The following is a 15,145-nucleotide window of genomic DNA, read 5'->3' as shown; positions in this document are numbered from 1 at the left end:
ATGACGTGGGTCAGTGCCACTGTAATTGTCTCACACCTAGAGCTACCCTGAAACCTGAACCTGACCTAAACCTAGAACGGCCAACAGCTGCATAATAATCGGGATCTGGGATGCATGAGCATGTTTCTGCTGGTAACCTAACCTAACCTAACCTATGTTAGGATAGGATGGATCGCAAGCACGTAGCAGTATTCTGGACGGCAGCCTCTGATTGCGAATTATCCCATGCTCTCATCATCGCCATCCACTTCTCAAACCACTCCCAGAATGGACCTGACAACTTCCCTCTGTTCCCGTACAGTTCCTTCCAAAGATCGTCCAAAAAATCCTGCAGTCTAGAGACGATCATCAGAAAAGCAGCGCGCGGTGCTCGTTGTTTCCGTCTCTCGTCAAATAACAATTGTTCGACTGTTGAACGGAGAGTACCCAAGGACCTTTCTACCGCACTGCTAGGCATTAGAACAGACCATCAGCAGTTCGCAAGAATGAGCACACACTTCGGGTTGGTTGTTTGCAACACTCGTAATGCATCGCTGATCATCTTGATATCTTCGACGAGAACATTATACGCGTGACTAATTACAGCGTGTTCTGTTTCCTTGGAATCCCACTGAGGTACGACATGACTTGTGTCGAAAATGTCGTTTAAAATGACAGATACAGCAGCCTAAGCGTGTGAATGAGATATGGCAGCATGTGTTACTTTTCGCGTACCTCAGCAGCTTTCGCAGGATTTCGCGAGCGACGTAAACCGACCGCTAAACTCGCCTGTATATCTGAAAAAAAAAGTTAACCTCAACCATAACGATAGTAGGTGAGCATACTAGCCTGGAGGTAACATATCGCCCGGGGAGAAGTCTCTGCGACTCAAAACTAACCGAGGCTTTGTGGCGTCTGTCTTGCTCGACCTCGAGTGCATTTCTGCTGTAGTCAAGGATATAGCCCTGAAAGGAACGTAGAGAGCGAGATTGACATCTACAAACTCGAGAGCTTCGCTTGTCGTCCTGCGATTTTGGGGCATTTCTGACCAACACCCTTGGATGAACTGCCACTGCTCCCGAGTGATGGATTTGTCCAAATCAGAAGGTGACGCTGGGGCGACTCCCAGAAGCAACTCGACGAGCACATCACTGTCCTTCAAGGTGGAATATGGTAGCGAGCCCGAAAGGACCTGCATAATTTATTGATAAAACGCGTAGTTTCCGTAAAGACGGACTTACGAGGTAAATGATACTGCCCAATGAATACCTATCACCGGATATACTTGGCAGGGGCACTTCTCCGCGACTGGATTTTTTGAAGAGTTCAGGGGCAGCAAATCGTATGGCGCCAGATGTTGACAGGCGAAAGTATGACATGCCTAAGACCTCTGGAACTAGCACACTGAGACCGGGGTCCGCTAGACTGGCTCTACCAAGAGCATCTACCAGCACGTTGTTCTTCAGACATATGTTAGATTGATTTGTGAATTGGATGGAAATTATCCTTACGCCAGAAAGATTTCCATGTATAATGCCATGAGAGTGCACTGTGGAGAGGGAAGCACAGCTCAAGCTCAGGTCAAATATTGAACAGAAATGACTGAACGCACAATAGTGAAGTCCCGAGACAATGTTTTCGAGCTATTGTTCGGCAGGTGCAAGTAGGAGGTCTCAGTTAAGGTGGTAATGCAGCGAAAAACCGACACAAACAAGTTTGAATTTATCTTGAACAGTCAACGTTGCATGTTTGCATGATAAATAACTGGAGAGGGTTCCGTTTTCTTTCCAAGGATGGACTACTGATACTATTGGGCCGAAGTCCATGATAACGCCATATAAAGGAAGTATATTTTCGTGTTCAAGCTTCGCCCAGGCATGAATTTGCTGTGACCATATCTATCATATCATGGTTTATATCGAGGCTTCTGAAAAGGTAAACATTAGTACGTACTTTGTGCGTTTCAGCGAGTTCACCCTGGCTTGTATTCTCGATCCGAAACGTCTTCACTGCAACCTGTACCAGCTAGATTAGTCTCAAAACAGCTCCGCATGGGCTAAAACGAACCTTGATGGAGCCGGTGTCCTTGAACCACGTACATTTCCAAACATCTGTGATACCTCCTGATGTTGTTGGAACGCTTGTGTCTGCGACGACATCGCCTGACAAGTCCGTCACAACATGTCTCTCGCTTCTAACTGAAATAGAATATCTATGGCGCCGTACGTCGCTGGAAGACGACGAAGCAAGTAGAGGAGCTACTGGTGGAGCATAAAATACGAGGCCGCTCATGCTGTCAGTGCGGAGCGGAACTATCGTGCGTCCAGTACTTTAAAGGAGATGTACAAGCCCCCAGCCCTTATTTATGGGGCGATGCGTGAGCGCCAATACATGGACATGTGAGATTGCACAACATGGTTGGACATGGGTTGGCAGGCATTTGAACTAATGCCTTGTCAGCCAACAACCATACATGCTTGAGCCTCGAGCCTTGGTGCTGAATGAAGAAAATTATATGAAACTTTCCGAACACGAGTTCTGCACTCACCTACTTATTTGCGCCAAGCTATGATGCTATGTACAAGTTATCTGGAAAAGTTGAAGACAACGTGAAGTTCTGTCAATTGTTGCCATGACAGATTATGGAGTGTTTGGGGTCTTGTCTGAGTTTAAATTTCAAACGCGACAGATGTTGGCCAGCCTCCATCACAACCAATACCAGTGAGTCTACTACAAGTACCTCCCGCCATTCCTTTCATCAGACCGCGCGACACAGCGGATACGCTCTTTTTTTCAGAAGGGTTTTTATACCCAAACTGAGGCCAACCTAATAAGAAAAATCCATATTTTACCGACATGAACAAACGAGGATTAGCGCACGTTCGCATTGGGCATGCTGGTGCACCACAAACGCACCAAAAGCGTTCTTGTAAGTTTACAAATGAATGAAATGTGCATTGCGCTAGATCCTGATCTTTGCAGCATGCGCAACAGGCGGTTTTTATATCAGCCCCTCTCAGGGTCAGACTGTTTCTAGCAGTAGTCCCTTCAATATCACCTGGGACACATCCTGCTTGCCCAACGCACAAGCTGTCGATATCTATCTTATTGCCCCCAGCTTGAGCAGCAGCCGTATTCACGAGTGGCAAAATGTTAATAACGCCTTGGGAACTTATCAGACCAGCCTTGAGACCAAGTGGTGGAATGACACGTCCACGGTCAATCTACAGCTTTCCATCGTCACCACCAACACACAACCATTCCTTAGCCCGTTTCCCGCGGGCCCTGTATTTACTGCTACATATACTGCACCATCCGACGGTTCTACCCCAGCCAGCGCCGATCTCAGTTCTCCTGGCGGTGTCACTTATGTTGGAAATTTCTCTTCCAACAGCTCTTCCTCTAGCGGCAAGATCGCTGCCGGCGTCCTGGTGCCGCTGATTTTCATCGGACTGGGACTAGCCGTCTACTTCAAATTAAATCGTGCCAAATCCAAGGAAAAGAGCAGACGCTTCAGCGAGGCCATCGACAAGCGTATGTCGACGATCTCCGTGGACTGGAAGTCCATGTCTGCTGCTGGCGCTTCGGCAGCCATTCGTCACAGTATGGCAGTTTCAGTCGGAGGAAATCGCAACTCGTCGTTTTCCTCTGGTCCACTTCGTCCTGTCAGCACTGCTGCTGTTGAGGGCGATCCTTCTATATCAGACAAAGACAGCTTTGACGTGCCAAGGATGTCTCAACTACGCTCCGGTTTGCGTTCTCAGACTAACTTAGGCGAGCGGGTATCACGAGTATCATTCGCTACAGACATTCGTCCATCAATAGAGTCTCGTCGCACGGTCGGAACCAGTCGTGCCTTCCATACTGGCTTTGTGCCCCCTCTTCCTTCCAACGATGACAAGGAAGAGACGGGAGACCTTTCTCCCACACAAACCAAGGGACCCTTTGCTCTCACTCCGGATGATATTCGTGCCCGCATGTCCCTTAGTGGAGCATCGGAGGCGCGTCCTAGCATGGATGAAGTTTGGCCGTCCTTGAGCAGTAGGTTTTTTATGGTTGTTTTCTATGTACTTGAAAGTTGACCTTTAAAATAGTGATGCGCACAGGAAACGAAGCTGGTGGAGATGATTATTTGCTACCCCAAGAACAGCAGAGCGTTGACATGCCTCTTCCTCCCGTCCCAGCACATCCTGCCCCGGAATCAGGTCTTTCTATGATGCCCATGCCTGCCAGCGTCATGTCTCCCGACGAGATGCTCCGCGCCTATGCCGAACGGAGAATGAAGTCCCCTCCCCCTACTGGCTCCTTGGCATTCCCTATCCCAGCTGCGAGCTACAACGGTAATGGTATGCGGACGCTGTACACTCCCAGCCTCTCTACCCAGGAGGGGGGCGAGCAAAACAACCGTTACACTCAAGCGTATGATGATCCTTACGCTGGCACCGCAACTTGATCCTGCAGATCTGTGGTGTAATGGTGTAACTTTACGTTAAGATAACGATATCGCTCTTTCGGTCAATCGCGTTTCGGTTCCGTAGCCTCGGTTTCACGACAATTTTGTACTTTTTGCAGTGTTACGTTGCCTTCTGATTCCACCTTTCCTCTTTCAGATTCGTTATCGATACGTGCGTCCCGTCAGTGGTTCTTATTGCGTATCTATTCCCTGCGTACCCCTTCATACCCACGTCATCGCCTCTTCCCATTGTTTCTAACGTTACCTGTTCTGGTCCCCGGCGATAGTGATCAGGACCTTGTACCCACTTTATCACGGGACGCCGCTGGACTGGCAGCCCTCGACTATGATTGCCCACTTGTGATTGTCGGTTTGGAGTCCAATTTGATTCTCTCTTATCGTGATATTTGACTGGTGAGTATATATTGAAGTCACATCTGAATGTCTGCATTACGCTGTCGTGTGCTGTTGAATCGTCAATCTACAGGCTTGCCTCCGTTCTTGAGGGTCCTGAGTTCATTTTGCCATGGCTCCCACACTTGTCCATATTTCTCGAGCAGTGCCATCAACTCCTCCCGCTGTTCCTTCTGTAGCCAAAATGAGCACGCGTCACTGACTAATCGATTGACTCACTATATTCCAGGGCTCTTCCGCGTATACATCAGTGAACATGTCCTTCAGGTCAGGCTTTTTGACAGTCTCCGCGCGCTTGAATGCCTTTATCACATCACGTCTCAAACGGAACGCGAGCTCATCCTCATTTGTCTCGTTCCACCACCCCCGGGATTCCATGAATAGGCGGAATCGCGCGATGGGGTTGTCATTCTTTGTTCTGTCTTCAACTTCCTGGCGCTCCCTATAGACATACGAGTCGTCCGATGTCGAATGATGACCAACCCTGTAAGTCATCATCTCCACTAGAACTGCCCGACCACTTTCCAAGCACCGCCTTCGCGCCTCCTTGACAGCGTTCATTACTGCAAGTACATCATTTCCGTCTACACGAACCGTATCCACACCATAACCTACAAGTGATGTTCGATTACTATTCACACAAATGGATACACGACGTGTGATCAAGTTACCTGGGCCTCTTGCACTGATACCATCGCCGTAAAATTGTTGCGAGTTCGGGGTACTGATAGCAAAACCGTTGTTTCTTGCCAGAAACAATGTTGGCGAAGGCAGCGTCGCAGCAAGGAGCAGTCCAGCATGGAAATCTCCCTCTGATGCTGCGCCTTCCCCGAAAAACGCACATGCCACATTTTTGGAGCGTCTCGCTGGATCACGTTTAAGTGCAAATCCAACTCCGGCAGCTTGTGATATTTGAGTTGCGAGCGGAGAAGATATGGTGTGGAAATGGTGCTGCTTGGAGCCGTAGTGCTAAGGGAGCATCAGTAAATGCTGAGCAAAGCTACGAAAGGGAAGATGCAAAGTAACGTACCACAGCTATCTGGCGGCCTTTGCCAGAATCTTCGTGATTTCCGAAAACTTGCGCCATGATACCATCAAGAGTGAAGCCACGCCACAAGAGCACCCCTGTTTCGCGGTACTGTGCTGTGGCAGAATCAGAAAAAACACATAAATAACGCAGAAATTTGTCCGACATAATACTCTGGAAACAAGAGTGTTTCATTGTAACTCAAACGAGACTACAGATCCAGAGAAACTCACTCGTCATCGTCAGCAAGTGCAGCAGCAGAGCCAATTACAGTAGCCTCTTCTCCATACTTGAGATAGGAGGTCAGCGACTAGCATTTATACCTGCACAATCAAATGTCTTACAGAAGCCGCCTAGATTTAAGCTATGTAAAAGAATGCCTAAGGGGTGCTCTTATCCACGTACGTAGAAGGGTATCCTGCCTTGGCGTTGACCACTGCAAAGTATATCATCCAGCGTGGGAAGCAACTGCATATGTTCATATCTTCAAGACTGTGTAAGATACAATCTCGAGCTCTGCGAAACCAACCCACAATCGCCAAGCGAACTGTTTACTGATCTAAATGAACTTTAACGTCAGAGCTTGTTTGGATATGGAAGGGCGCAATAGATACCTCAGGCACTTTAGCGCCTTCTATCGGAACGCCAAACACATCGAGAACTTGATAACTTGGTATCTTGCTGCTATCACCAGTTACAGAATTGAAGAACGCGAGCTTTGACACGGTTGGTGAGTGCGTCGTGGGTAGGCAGCCTAACGATGTAGAGGCAGGTAAAGTGGAGAGTGTCCGACCATTCAAGCAAGCCCTTGTCAGCAGAGAGGAATGTCTGAATGACAAGGGATGCATCATATCTAGAGGCTAGCTGATGCTGAGTGGATCCGGGTCAAGAGCGTCACGGTTTGGTCCGAGTGTTGTTGATTGTGGGACAAGGCCACTGATCCGACGATTATCAATCTCGTAAACCTCGACCCTGGCCAGCCCACCTGCCTGATAATTGTTGTTTACATCAGAACTTCCTCGGTTTCCTGAGCGCCACTTCGTCAATTTGAATTTGGTGCCTGAGCCCAAAATGTAGTTTAGATGATGCCCTATTAGACCTGAGATCTGACCCACGGGTGTATATCATTGGGGCAGACTGGTTGAAATCCCTTGATCGCAAGATGTTGATCGTACCACTAGGGGCGGCGTTGTGGCCATGCAAGGCAGTCTGAGCCTCATCCATGATCTTGGTCTGATCCAGGTCCAGGAAGGCCTAGCGCAGCCTCGAGAAAGGTTCGTGCAGCTGAAAAGGCTATAGCCATCAACACTAGTGCCGATTCGGCCGAAACAGAAGAAGTAGAAGGTCTCACACATTGAATTTCGAAGTTAACTTTGACTACTAGTCGTAGGTCCAAGTTACTACACCTGAGCAAGTTCAAAATACGTACAATTAAGTTTGGTGATGGCCTGTTGTGCAACATTCTGCATGCTCATATTGAAACCCGGGCCTCCGAGATTGATCGAAGATGTAGTAAAACATATGTTTGATCGTCGTCGACGCTTTTGCCAAGAAGGCCTGGGAAAACGAGGCGATGAAACAGAATTATTCCTTCTGACTGGTGGTGTTGAAGACCACCTGCATCAACCTCCCACCAGTATATAACCGATACGATGACGACCAGGCTACCAAAACTGGTCGCTTTCGATCTAGAGTAAAGAAAACCTCCCATCGAGACTTGATTATGACTGATCGCAGACCATGTAGCTATACGCTTTGGGATTTCTGGATCGATACTCACGTACATCCTCCATTAAAGCGACACCACGTCACTGGCAAAGTCATCGATAGCCAGCGGAAACCCAAGACAATAGACTTCTACGGGGATGTACCACAGATCATGCATCGCCTACAAGCAGCGGGCGTAACGATCGCTGCGTGCTCACGGACGGATGCGCCGTCATTGTGAGTGATCTGAACGATTCCATTATTGGTAGTACCACGTTCTGCACTGACATGTTGTACCCGAAGAGCTCGCGAAGCCTTAGATCTCATACTTATACCCCCGAGGACTGGTAGCGACAGCAGCGCTAAACCAATTCCCGCAATCAAGTTTTTTGACCAGCTGGAGATATACCCTTCTTCCAAGATCAGACATTTCAAGAAACTTCATGAGAAGACTGAGATACCCTATGACGAGATGGTAAGTGGGTGAGCGTTATGTATCAAGGTTATTTTACATGTTTGGCTAGCTATTCTTCGACGACGAATGGAGGAATCAGGAAGTAGAAGAACTTGGTACGTAAACTTACGAACTAATGAAACCCCCTTAGATTGACGTCAAGTATGTATACTAGGCGTGACATTCACACTCGTCCCAAATGGTCTCAATGACCGAATTCTAGAAAAAGGGCTAGAGGAATGGAGAAAGAGGCACCCTGTTCAAGTCACCGAAGACGTGGTGGAAGCAGATGAAACGCTTATCTCATAGTGTTTCGTCGGCGTGATATCTCAATTGAATTCATGGTCTCGGTAAGAGAAGTAGTTACACTGCCTATCTGAGTTGATCGTATCGATAAGTACGATGGACAATCCAGATCCTATGAGAGGGGTTTCCCTTGCGATGAACTTATAACTTGAAAGTTGATATCTATTCCCCATATATCAAGCCTAGAATGTTCTCGACTGAACACATCGAATACTTACACCGAGTCATTGTGTTCGTGCTAGGGACCTGGCGTGGTGGTTTTTCAGGGTGGTGTAGGGAGCAACGAGGATAACGTGCTGGCGTCGTGAGGAAATTATGTCCTGTAAGGGCTTCAACCATCATTGTGGAGATTCCATCGATGTGACTATGTCTCGGGTCTTTTCCGTCAACAGCGATGCAGACTGGAAGCCAAAATCGCGCAAGCTTCCACATAGATAAGCTTGGGCAAGAAGCGAGGTCACAGGGAACAACACTTCCACCGAAATGAATGCGCAAAGGGTGGAGTCGCACATCAAAACGCCCGTGCTACGATGTGATTGGTAGGGATGTAGAGGAGTGATTAAGAATGGTGTTTGGCACAGGTGTAGTCTGTCACAAGGTTAACTATCCGTTTCAGGATGCAGATCAACAGCTAAACTGAGAGCTCGTGATGAAATAGAGTAAGTTTCAACGTACAATGGCTCCCAGATAAGGGGAAAGGAGTTGGTTGGGAGGATAAGCTCTGCTGGCTTCATTTCCGCAGTATCTTTTCTCCAGTAGAGATCATTGAAACTGCTGCAAACAGACTATGAGCGTAAATGGCGCGAAAGTATCCTGAACTGACACAGCCCAAACTCATCTTAGACATCAATAGTTCCGGAACTGAATACAGCTGTGCAATTTGTGATCCACAGGGAGAAACGGTACGAACTCTGCCGAAGGTGAGGGCAGGGCTGGGCGAGAGCTATAAAAGATTGTCTGCCTGTATTCCCTTCAACTACCACAACTACACCCTCGCTCATACTCCATCTCTTGTGCAAATAATAAACGATGGCTGCTGCAAAGAAAGCTGTTAAAACAGGTATGCCCGACCATCATTTCTATCGGGGCGGTGTCTGATGGGCGTTTGATATTTTTACCACCTTCGATTACTTCGCTGGCATCACTGCTGATGCACAGGCGCTCCCACCACTGGCGGTGCTGCTACCGGAGCACCCGTACCAAGCCCGCCCGCCAAGGGTGCCTCTGCACCAGTGTGTAACCTGTCCAATGATTATCGACAAAAATGTAATTTGTTGATCTTGCAGAGTAAAGGCGCCAAACCTCCTGCCGCAGAGGCTCCTGCCGCCAAGGCAAAAGCCAAGGTTCCGAAGAAGAAGTAAACCTCGCGCGCTTGATGGTCTGTGTTTAGAAGCAGGACGATGGCTGTGAGGATGATAGACCAAGCGCTCCGAGAATGCAGATGTACACTTACCGCGACGTATGAGATAACATAGGAAATTGAAGCTATACCACGCGCTCTCCGATTCCTATGCTCAGCACGTTAATATTTCGACTCAGTGGGTTCTGACTTGAAGCCTAGCCTAAAATTTGAAGCAAATAGTGGCGCTTATGCCAGTGCACCATTAAAAACCGAAGAGAAGTGCATGAGCGCCAGTTGAAGTCTTGGCTTCTAGCACTGTTGGAAGCAGCCTAAAAATAGATGTTATAATCAGCTGAAACCCTATACCGAACAAGTCGTAGTGTTCATGGCGCGCGGTAGTATATCAGAAGGGTCCAACGTTACAGCAGAGGGTCCAGACAAGAGATAAAACAAGAATAACTTAAACCTGTGTCATAATCATTACGTAAACACACACTGCTTCCTAAACGAACGACGAACGATTCAGACGCTCTTCAGCTACTGGTTTAGCCTTCCCCTCTTATACCTGCCGTTGTAATATCCGCTCAGTGGAATACCGACACAAGTTTTTAGTATCCACCACAATCTGTTATGAATCATACTTGCCCGTCCGACAACACCGCAGACGTGGACCAATCCAGTTTCTGGAGCTCCGGGAATCTGAACTGGGACCAACACCGAATAGGATGGGCGATTGCAGGAGGATGTGCTGTGCTAGTATGTTCATCTTCAGTTAATATTTGTCCTGAGTGGTTTACCATTAACAGACAGTTATTATTTCAATGATTTCAGTCTTGCGGCATTGTCGGTAAGGCGCAATAAATTTTGAAAGTATTTTTCGGTTCCAATTCGTCACATCAGACATTATACCAAACCTAACGAGCAGCGTCAAATGTGCGTGCATCACTTGTTCCTTGGGTGCATTCCTTCATGCCTTACTTTTTAGTCTCCGAATTCTTTATATGCCACCAGTATATGCTGTTATTTCATTCTTTTCCTACCGATATTTCCGGAGTTACACATACTACTCGCTCATCGAAGTCTGTAAGTTGTCGTGCCAACACTATCGTATGCTGAGTTGACAGTGTCCCAATCCTTTCAGCATACGAGGTAATTGGTTACCGTGTATATCATCTTTGTCCATTGTCTCATCATTTGACCAGGCTGTCACCTTGAGTGCATTCCTGTTCGTGGTTTACTTTTGATCACATAGACGTTTTGCTTACTTGTTATCCCTACGACAGACTCCTTCTGATCGAATTCGTGGCAGCCACGGCCACAGATGGCGACGCCACAAAAGCAATCGAACGGAAGGATAAAAGACCTTTACCGATTCCTGTACGTATTTTACTTGTCAATTTTTACAACTACATGTTAATCTCGCCTATAGTTTTGCTGTTGGAGATACCGACCAACAAAGGTATGCTGTTGCTGATACCATGGGAGTCTTTTCCTCACACACTTCTTCAGCCTTACTTTATGTATACCGTCAAGGTAAGCAAGCTACTAGGTGCTTGGCCAAATGCCCATTTTTAGTGTAGTGGTCAGTTTTGCAATACGTTATCATCCGACCAGGTGAGGTGGAACCAGTCTACTCACAGATATATATCTCACGTTACCGCAGCCGTATCTATCGCTGGGATTATCTGTCAAATATACAACGTGCTTTGCGAGTCTGGCCCTTACAGCATATATTTTGCCAATGTCTATCTCGAGGTTGTTGATTTCGTCAGCATTAGGTATGTCCAACTTATGATGAGATAGAGATCTGACTATAACATATTGTCCCGCGAATAGTGTGGCACTTTACGGTCTTTTACTGTTTTACGGACTCACCAAGGAGGAACTGGTTGGGCGACGACCACTAGCTAAATTTCTTTGTATCAAGCTCATCGTGGTGTTCACTTTTTATCAGTCCTTTATCGTAAGTCCTTCCCGCCTTTGTAGTCGTTACCCACTTCACGCCCGAGTCGTTTGCAGTTTAGCGCACTAGAAGGCCGCGTTATTCAAGGTGTGTCCCTTCAGAACTCTAATTTACTCTAAGCTGAGATAAGCGCCAAAGCCACCGAATACTGGACTGCCGGCAATATCGCAGATGGTCTTAATGCGCTGGCCATTTGCGTCGAGGTCAGTCATCACCTCCTGAATACAACGTGGGAGTCTCGTGTCGACTTATCACGCAATAGATGGTTTTCTTCTCATTATTGATGATGTGGGCGTACACAGTCGATGAATACAAGATGGTAGCAAACAAAAAGACAGGCATTTGGCGTCCATTATGGGACAGGTGCGTCTATGTTCCATGATTGATAAATATTTCAATTGCTGATGTTTTCATAGCATCAACTATTGTAAGTACTATGATATCTTCCTAGATTATTGGCTAACACACTACCAGGGGATTTTTTCACAGAGATATGGGACTCATTCAAGTTCTTCTTTCACCGTTCCCCTGGCTCCTCGTCAGGTAAGAAGGCAGATTTTGCTCAGGCATTCGGGGTCGGTGGCAGGTCAGTGGAAGATGGTGATAGATCAACCGAGGAATCAATGAGGTTAGCTCCATATCCCTACAGTAATACCCACAACGCCGACAGCGCCAGTCCCGTGTTGTCATGAATCAGATCAAACTAGCGTCACACATCAAGGACACCTTCGTTATCTACATCTGCTATAGTCTCAGTTTACTTGCTTGCTTTTATATATTCACACTCTTTTACCTGTGTCTGACTGTGCTATTAACCTTTAATATGTCTGACTACGTGACACCACAGAACTTCGGCACTGCGGAACACGTTTGTATGTATAATATTGTACGATACCAAGTACTTTGTACAGTAAGTTGGGTCCAAACATGTATCTGGTAGAACGAGGGTTCCCAATGTTCATGCTGTATTTCGTGGTTTCGAACTATATAGAGAAGACCAGCATTTCCAGCGTCGCGAATCGATTAAACTTGGTCAAACAAGCTTAACGCACGAATAACGCCGGCATTGGGTGCTATTATGTCAGCAACTTCATGCTGTGTTGCTGATCCAGGTTACTAGCGAGTCATCTTATCTTCGATGACAAGTACACGTCTGAAACGGCTGCTGGGAACGGCGGACTGGTGGAAACATGTTTCGTACTACGCATTCGCAACTTCTGGACATGAATCTACAATTGTTGAGGTCCAAGTATCATAAATAGTGTTGGATTATCAAACCTTCGTCATGGACACTCGGTACCGGTAGTTTACCTCGTACCTATATATTCTCGTTCATTCCCGCGCCTCGTACTATCCTCAGTTGACTTCGTACGTCGCTGAGGTTAGTACCATCATAGTATTCAGTATCTACCTAGCTAACAACACATGTAGCTATCTGCTACAGGTATACCAATATAACAAGTTGACTTCGTACATCGCTGAGCTATCTGCTACAAATAGCTCTGCTGCCATTTCAAATGAAGCCAAGATGCCCAAAACCTCTCCGTGTACAGATGACCATCAAGGGTTGAGGGGAGCCAAATTCGGGATTCAAATAATTAAAGTGATACCTTGCAAGAGCCAGGCTGCGGCGTACTCACATACTGTTGCAGTCCATGCAGCTTCTAAGTGCTGCTTGGTAAGTGGAACAACTTAGTGCTGCCGGGGTCCGGTTCAGAGGGTCATAGAGGAGAACCAAGGACCGGACCATTGGTTCGGTTCTACGAAATGTCTGAACCCAGAACTGGTGTAACGAGACAACAATTGCTGGATACTACACAAAGTAAGTAATCAGCAATATAATAATGTTGTGGTCTTGCGCGGCCTAGTCTGCTATACTTGTAGACAAGTGCATTCGACCCGAGGGGTTAGCTATCTGGTATTAGTCTGTAAATAGTGGAATGTCAAATGATCAAAAGTCCGAGCGCAGGAAACAAAGTCTGAAGGTATAATCATGAGTCCGACACCAAAGTGTCGGGTCCGATGTTTTCGGGTTAGCGGACTAGCGGGGCTTCAGGTGTGGATTCAGCGGATTACGGATAATGGCGATAGCGAGTGTCAGGAAAGCAAGCAGTATGCAGAATATCGATAATGACTGGTGTTTTGGGATAGAAAGAGCGCATCAGGAAAATGCACATTTCCTGTAGGCAGGTGTTGCCTACATAGGCCTATGTAGACAGTGCCATCCTATGTAGGCAACTCTTAGGTCACGTAGGCCTTGTAGACACCAATGAACAATAAACAATTCAACAAATGTAAATGACCGCACCTTGCCAACAAATTCCACCTGTTCACCAGTGATGGAGCGTTCAAACTCGAATAAGCAGTAAGAACTATCTGACACAAATAAAAAAAACTCACGTGTCTGACCTGTCATGTACTAGTCTTCGCTCGCAGTCCTTGAAGATTGGTGAAAGTAGAATGACAGAGGCCACAGATGTGCCAGTGAAAAGGTCACGGCCTGGGTGTGTCGTTCGAAATTTGTTCTTGCTGTCCCCATTAACGGATGTTTTGCAGGCCACTTGTCCGAAGGTTCCCATTGGAAAGCGCTAGCGGCTATATAGCCGCAACCTCTGCTACATACTACTACAGTAATCCTGAACCGTGTGATAATTGACTTGATGGAATTTTCGCAGTATTGTCATATTGCATTGGTATATGTTGCTATTATTGCAGAAATGTACATGTAGTCTTGTAGCCTAGTTGTAATGATGCTGCAGTTATAATTGTTCAAGGTGGTGGGTTCAATTCCTACCAATTGTACATATATAATATGTGAAATTCAATTAGTCATCTGATGATGGCCTATCTGAATTATCTAGCCAGCTTTGTTTTTGCTGATGTATACAGTACTAACCTAAGCATACACCTAAGCCTACGGTGCCTACGAGGAACCTACTGTATACAGGGCCTGCCTACATAGGCGGGACTTACCTAATGGCCTAACCAGCCTACATAGGCTACATAGGCTTGCGTAGGTACTGTGCTTTTTCCTGATGCGGTAATATTTGCAATGTCAACTAAGAACTACGAAATATCGGGTTTGACCACAAAGCGTCGGGGAACGGCTCCCACTACTTGGATGATGAATAATGCTCGAGGTCAGTCCAATATATATGTAAGTACGTAGAAATGCGGAACCCATAGGCGAAAGTAGTGGTGGAGTATTTCGGATCCGAAGTACATGTAAATAAACACGAGGTGCTGTGGACTATGGGAAAACATGTAATAGCACTGGCTATGACATGAGTAATGTGCGAAAAAATGAACTACGCACCTAGTGGGGCTAGCAAGACAGGACGGGACACAGATAGGACAAGTGCGCGGGAAAATATCGGGTCCGATGCGTGGGAAACGTCGGGTCCGCCAGTCAAAGTGTCGGGTCCGATGTCAAAGTGTCGGATTGAATGGGAAGTGATTATCGTGCAACAGGCATTATACATGAGTCGTGAATCAGCTGA

The 15,145-nt window shown here is 46.9% G+C and overlaps 6 protein-coding genes across 6 annotated transcripts; 3 read left to right on the top strand and 3 right to left on the bottom strand.

Annotated features, from left to right (window-relative positions):
- Positions 1–455: 455 nt before the first annotated feature.
- On the bottom strand, positions 456–2,586 carry HD556DRAFT_982240 (kinase-like domain-containing protein). The gene is made up of 10 exons (XM_041312192.1): positions 2,528–2,586; positions 2,047–2,476; positions 1,933–1,995; positions 1,692–1,877; positions 1,592–1,622; positions 1,491–1,528; positions 1,221–1,439; positions 829–1,171; positions 715–776; positions 456–667 (listed from the first exon to the last, which is right to left on the bottom strand). The coding sequence occupies exons 2-10, from the start codon at positions 2,269–2,271 to the stop codon at positions 470–472; spliced, it is 1,365 nt and encodes a 454-aa protein (XP_041154716.1). The 5' UTR covers positions 2,272–2,476; positions 2,528–2,586; the 3' UTR covers positions 456–469.
- A 249-nt stretch (positions 2,587–2,835) lies between these two features.
- On the top strand, positions 2,836–4,432 carry HD556DRAFT_1312819 (uncharacterized protein; the record flags this gene model as incomplete). Its single annotated transcript, XM_041300722.1, has 3 exons — positions 2,836–2,908; positions 2,962–4,020; positions 4,074–4,432. 3 exons carry the CDS (start codon positions 2,836–2,838, stop codon positions 4,430–4,432), a joined length of 1,491 nt encoding a protein of 496 aa, XP_041154715.1.
- A 476-nt stretch (positions 4,433–4,908) lies between these two features.
- HD556DRAFT_1246897 (thiamine diphosphate-binding protein) lies at positions 4,909–6,721 on the bottom strand (the record flags this gene model as incomplete). The annotated part of the gene is made up of 9 exons (XM_041298647.1): positions 4,909–5,019; positions 5,066–5,457; positions 5,518–5,815; positions 5,877–5,989; positions 6,040–6,047; positions 6,107–6,183; positions 6,279–6,357; positions 6,407–6,432; positions 6,488–6,721. 9 exons carry the CDS (start codon positions 6,719–6,721, stop codon positions 4,909–4,911), a joined length of 1,338 nt encoding a protein of 445 aa, XP_041154714.1.
- A 709-nt stretch (positions 6,722–7,430) lies between these two features.
- On the top strand, positions 7,431–8,423 carry HD556DRAFT_981452 (magnesium-dependent phosphatase-1). Its single transcript, XM_041312190.1, has 5 exons — positions 7,431–7,566; positions 7,620–7,817; positions 7,884–8,055; positions 8,105–8,150; positions 8,210–8,423. The coding sequence occupies exons 1-5, from the start codon at positions 7,526–7,528 to the stop codon at positions 8,341–8,343; spliced, it is 591 nt and encodes a 196-aa protein (XP_041154713.1). The 5' UTR covers positions 7,431–7,525; the 3' UTR covers positions 8,344–8,423.
- Positions 8,424–8,955, bottom strand: HD556DRAFT_981453 (uncharacterized protein). Its single transcript, XM_041312191.1, has one exon. The coding sequence runs from the start codon at positions 8,770–8,772 to the stop codon at positions 8,503–8,505; it is 270 nt and encodes an 89-aa protein (XP_041154712.1). The 5' UTR covers positions 8,773–8,955; the 3' UTR covers positions 8,424–8,502.
- A 1,357-nt stretch (positions 8,956–10,312) lies between these two features.
- On the top strand, positions 10,313–12,337 carry HD556DRAFT_1247000 (organic solute transporter Ostalpha-domain-containing protein; the record flags this gene model as incomplete). The annotated part of the gene is made up of 17 exons (XM_041298655.1): positions 10,313–10,438; positions 10,489–10,529; positions 10,583–10,615; positions 10,668–10,765; positions 10,824–10,831; positions 10,885–10,907; positions 10,966–11,059; positions 11,112–11,141; positions 11,192–11,215; positions 11,263–11,296; positions 11,346–11,460; positions 11,519–11,645; positions 11,702–11,732; positions 11,784–11,848; positions 11,908–12,008; positions 12,062–12,072; positions 12,120–12,337. The coding sequence occupies 17 exons, from the start codon at positions 10,313–10,315 to the stop codon at positions 12,335–12,337; spliced, it is 1,179 nt and encodes a 392-aa protein (XP_041154711.1).
- Positions 12,338–15,145: the final 2,808 nt, after the last annotated feature.

This window comes from Suillus plorans (assembly GCF_016647745.1).
Source record: "Suillus plorans strain S12 chromosome Unknown HD556scaffold_80, whole genome shotgun sequence".
Taxonomy (NCBI): Eukaryota; Fungi; Basidiomycota; class Agaricomycetes; order Boletales; family Suillaceae; genus Suillus; species Suillus plorans.
This window is presented reverse-complemented; position numbering and strand designations above follow the sequence as displayed.

Coding starts and splice junctions, on each gene's coding strand:
- HD556DRAFT_981453 (XM_041312191.1), bottom strand. CDS start 8,772: ATGTGGAAGCTTGCGCGATTTTGGCTTCCAGTCTGCATCGCTGTTGAC.
- HD556DRAFT_981452 (XM_041312190.1), top strand. CDS start 7,526: ATGACGACCAGGCTACCAAAACTGGTCGCTTTCGATCTAGA. Junction 7,567..7,619: donor CTGGTCGCTTTCGATCTAGA/GTAAAGAAAACC, acceptor CAGACCATGTAG/CTATACGCTTTGGGATTTCT. Junction 8,056..8,104: donor AGATACCCTATGACGAGATG/GTAAGTGGGTGA, acceptor ATGTTTGGCTAG/CTATTCTTCGACGACGAATG.
- HD556DRAFT_982240 (XM_041312192.1), bottom strand. CDS start 2,271: ATGAGCGGCCTCGTATTTTATGCTCCACCAGTAGCTCCTCTACTTGCT. Junction 1,623..1,691: donor TTCAAGATAAATTCAAACTT/GTTTGTGTCGGT, acceptor GCCGAACAATAG/CTCGAAAACATTGTCTCGGG. Junction 777..828: donor GGGCGATATGTTACCTCCAG/GCTAGTATGCTC, acceptor TTTTTTTTTCAG/ATATACAGGCGAGTTTAGCG.